At 40.0% G+C, this 5,000-nt stretch overlaps 1 protein-coding gene across 1 annotated transcript in view; it reads right to left on the reverse strand.

The window, feature by feature from the left end:
* Nucleotides 1–5,000, reverse strand: part of fibcd1b (fibrinogen C domain containing 1b) — a 69,523-nt gene that overhangs the window by 27,306 nt on the left and 37,217 nt on the right. Inside the window, exon 6 of the mRNA XM_030780614.1 lies at nt 882–978. Within this exon, the coding sequence (XP_030636474.1) occupies nt 882–978 (97 nt within the window). The remainder of the gene's footprint in view (nt 1–881; nt 979–5,000) is intronic.

The raw sequence follows: 5,000 nt of genomic DNA on the forward strand, positions 1-5,000 counted from the left end.
CTCTCTCATCTTCTTTTATCATGTGGTTTTCAATCACTCTCTCCTGACGGAGATGCACAACCCCATCATCTGTGCTTACGCACTTGTCTTCCCTCTCTTTCATCCAATCCAACGGGCCGGCGTGCCCACCGGCGCCCCGCGCCTGTAATCACCGACGCCTATACATCAGACGAAAGGCTAAGAGCCCGATTATATCGCTTTGCTTTCTTTTTCCCCCTGTCAGAGAAATCACGACCGGAGCAGACAAAAAAAAAAAAAAAAAGATAAACCTTGCATTCGACGGCGGCTGGATTGTGTCTGATGTCATTCTAAAGTATGGAGACGAGAGGAAACAGACTGAAAAGGAGCAATTGTTCCTGCTTCTCTTTGTTCCCATGGTGAAGGCTTCATATGAGGTAGGCGGTGACCTTTTCGTTGTATAAAAAAAAAAAAAAATGGGAAAAACAGCGAGAGAAGTGCAAAGTGGAGATCTGGTACAATACAATCTTTCTTTTTCTTTCTTTCTTTTTTTTTCTTTTTATCTGATGTATCCACTAAAAAAAAAAAAAAAACCCCGACTGAAGTCAGATAAAAGTTGCTAAAAGGAAAGCAAGGTCATCCAAACTGAAACTCCGTCAAGCCAGAGAGAAAGGCCACGGAATACATTTTCTAATCCCAAATATTGGCATATTGGCTCCGTGAAAGATTAGTCGGAAACATCCGGAATAAGGTCCAACTGGCACCAGCTCTACACTAAACATGTGCCAGGGTGTCGGCATTAAGTACGAGAACTCAGACTGCGACAGAGGTGTGTCCTCTAGGACTTCTAGAGATGTTTAAACACACACACACACACACATACGCACACACACACACACTCTCTCTCACTCTCTCTCTCTTACCCAGCCAGTGCTCTCCAGTAATCTTGCCAAATCCCTCCCTGTAGGCGTCCCACTCCCTGAAGAAGTTCACTGACCCATCCTCTCTCCGCTGGATCACCTGAAACAGCCAATTAGAGATAAGAGTGACAAGTAAGAGTGTGTGATGCAACCAATCAGAAACAAGACAGAGTGGTGAAGATAATCTTTGTCGCTAATCCAACACCTGAGGGACACTGACAGGGCTTCTAAAGAGGTTACGGGTGACACACCTGCAGAAATCTTCCAATATCTGATTATTAATATACCGAAAGAAAAGTGAAAAGAAAAGATAAGAGACAAAACCGTCAGAATCCCGCGTGAAAGTTAAGCTTGATAAGCGCTTCAGGACGTACTGTATGATTAATCTATCTCGACCTTCAAATGTGATTTATTTTGAAATAAGATGATTTTTAAATTGACTAAATATGACTTACTGCATACCTGTGGGGGGGAGAAAAATGTAAAACAGCTGAAAAACATTATGACAAAGACAAAGTCGGAGAGTTCCTTTGCGTTCCGCTAATAAAATTTTACAAGATAATACAGAGATCATCATGCGGTGTAATTTAGGACCTTTCTCTGCTTTAAATTACATTAGAAAGAAAGACACTTTAATAAAAGTCAAGGAGGAAAGTCTCTTAAATCTCTAGATCCAAGTCACAGTGTATTTGCACATTAAAAGATTAGAGGTGAGCGACAGTGTGAAGTCATTAATCCAGAAACGAAGAAGCGGAGAGAATAGAATTACGTCTCTCCTGCCGAAGATTCCTGGATTAAGATATATTACGAAAGACCACGTTAACTTTAAAAGAAAAAACAAAACAAAACACAAAGTTAATACCACAGACAGAGAGACAGCATTGCACCCCAGACATGGAAAAAGATTTTTTGGGGAAACTGTGACTTTTTCTATAAACGTTAGACTATAGCTTGTGCTGAACACCTATATTCGTGCCGTACGCCACTGTAACCATATAGCTGTGTGACTGAGTACTACTCAAACACAGGGATACACAGTCAACATACACAGTCTGTCTGTCTCAATGAAAAAACATACGAAATACACAGCATCCTTTAAGAAGTCCGATCTCCCGTGCATATGTATTTCCAAAGGCCGCCGGCATACCGATGTCTGGGGTGCCTGTGAATGGTTAAATCCGGTGTGCTGGATTAGGGTCGGAACGAAACCCTGCAGGCATCTGACTCTATAGGAAGAGGAAGGCCATGCTGTGCTTTGATCACTAGAAGAGCTCAAATCAATCTTGAGTGGCTCTGCAGAGACCCAAAGCCAACCCACAACTTATAATCAGCAGTGTTGTTAGGTTTACATTGTACGGGGAAATTAATAAATGAAAAAGAAAAAGAAACTGGGGAAGGGTAAGGCATTTTGCCACATCTAAGAGCAAATGTCAATCATCTAAACGTTCTTGCCCCCGCCCATGCTATTGTGAGACCTCTGGAGTGCCCCAAAGGCTTCTGGGAAAATGGAACAGGGAATGGAACACAGTGTTGCTGTCAGTGCAAAAACCACACAACACACACATGTGCACATGCACGCACACACACACACACACACACACACACATACACATACATACATACATGCACACACACACACGCATGCACGCATGCACACACTCAGGGTCTTGATGTCACGAAGCAAGAACCAAGGCAAGTGAGTTCAGAAGGTCAAGAGGCCTTTGTCCATCAAAGAAAGAGAGGAAAAAAAACTGAAAAAAAAGGAGACAAAATTATGGGGTTTCTATTGAGAGCAATCTTCTGAATAGAACTGTAGTTCCTGCAAACTAGAATCTTCATCATGCTCCACACTGAACAGAAATCATGAACAATGCTAAAAAAGAGAAACCTTTTTTTTTGTTTTTGTTTGGTAAGTATGACTGTGATCATAAAGTTTTACTCTAAATCTCAGTTGGTCAGGTGGCACCTCAGTTGTTTGTTTCTGTCTTGAAGTTGGACTACAAGAGAAAAAAAAAAAAAAACTTGAAATGAACACTTGAAATAGAGAGACCATAAAACGCCACACTACCCTGTCAAAATGACACTCGAAAGAAAATGAAGACAAAAAGCAAGTAGCCTTAAGCCGTGTAGCTGTGATGTGATTTACTGAGGCGTTTAGTTTATACAGGATGGGTTTTTTTTTACCTTTTGAGAAAGCAGAAACATAATCAGTAACAAAGAGAAGGTATTTGAAATGGACCAGTTCTAAGCTGAGATATCAGTTTTGCATATGCAAATAATATTAACGTGTGATTAAAGTTAGTAAATCTGGACCTATTTGACAAAATACAGACAACGCATTCATCCATTTTCAACAAGCGCTTAACACTGACATATTTCATTTATATGCAGATATGACCCGTTTCAACATTTTATTTTATTATTTTATGTAATACTCGTAATGTATCTCGACCTTCCTTAGCAAACAATAGGCTTCATCCATTGAAAGCCTACAAACAGGCACAATATGAGCGATTACTTCATCTATTCATCCTAAAAAACATATGCAAGTCTTTAATGTGAAAGTTGAGCGTGCTGTTTGTTTCTGTAGTTTTTTTGGGTTTTTTTTTTTACTTAATTACTATGCAAATTTGGGTGCTTATCTGAGAAAATGTGACTGCATGCATAAATCAAGCCAAATGGAGAGAAAGAGGGACCGCGTGGGTAACAGGAATGCTCTTCACATGGCAGGTGTCATTACGATGAAAAGGAGTCAACAGCAAGAGAGAAGGGCAGCTGTCTGAAACGGTGATTTTATAGCGGTCTGTGTGCATTTGAAACGTCTGTAGGAAAAGGCATTCAGAGCAACTCTGCGGTCTGCAACTGAATTATTAATTTATTTTTTGTAGCCGAAAATCTTTTGCCCCCCCCCCCCCCCCCCCCCCCCAAAAACTCCATCCGAGCCATTTATCATGTCAACGATATTTAGTCATTTTTCTAACCGAAATAATATTTCTCTCTTAGGAATGTGGTCTTCCGCAAGAAGTTTTAAGTGTATAAATTGTTTCCCGGGGTTTCTGGAGACCAATTAAGCCCAGCTTTGTGCTAAATAAGCCTGTTAATTTCACAGTTAAGAGCGATGTTGGGTTTGGGACTGGACTTCATTTGTCTCTGAAAGAACAGTATTGAACGCTGTTATTAAAACCAGAACATGGCGGCATGCAAAGCAATTCATTCACTCGTTTGTTTGCTTGTTCATCAGTTTGTCCACATGTCTGCTCATTCAGTCATTCATTCATTCATTCATTTATTCATTCATTCACCAACTCATCCATTCATCTGTTTATCCGTGCATTCGTTCATTGATCTGTTCCTTCATACATCCGTTTGTTTGGTAGTCCATCCATTCATTATTTGCATCTTCCTTCCTTCCTTCATTAATTCATTCATTCATCTGTTTGAATGAATAAATGAATGGATGAATGGACAAACATTCATTCATTCATATTTTCACTCTGATTAACATGAATATCTCTGTGAAAAACAGGCCTAGTTATAATGTGCAGAACCGGAGTTCAGAGAAGTTTATAAGAAAGACTCCAGACTGCCAAGCTGAGAGCTGATTTAAACAGTTTGACCTTATATTCTTTATTTAAGGGCTTTCTATTGAACTGACATTTCACAGGAGTGACAAATATCAAACAGAGAAATGTCAACCGCCGTAGACTTCAGTAATTACTCCCAAATCCCTCTCAATTAACAGACACAAATGAGACATACGACACGTGGAGAGGTGAAAACCGTCCTGATTATTCCCTGCAGCTTGTCAGTGTTTAAAGCTTGTCTGAGAGACAACACTGGTCATCTCTGATTGGCAGCAGATGTGATCCAATGAGATTGTAATTCATTTTTGCTCCAACTTCCAAACGATCAATTTTGATTGGTTCGTTGGCACGAGTCATAATGAGCCACTTGGCCTTTAGGTACTTCACTTACTAGTCTACTCATTCCTCATTAAAAAAAAAAAAAAAAAAAGAGAGAGAGAGAGGGAAAATAAGCAGGGGGGGGGGGGGCTAGATTTAGATTTACGTCTAAGATAACATAAAATATTAACCAAAACAAAGTCATTACTCTGAGGTTTTA

Source organism: Chanos chanos, chromosome 1, assembly GCF_902362185.1.
Source record: "Chanos chanos chromosome 1, fChaCha1.1, whole genome shotgun sequence".
In the NCBI taxonomy this organism is placed as follows: domain Eukaryota; kingdom Metazoa; phylum Chordata; class Actinopteri; order Gonorynchiformes; family Chanidae; genus Chanos; species Chanos chanos.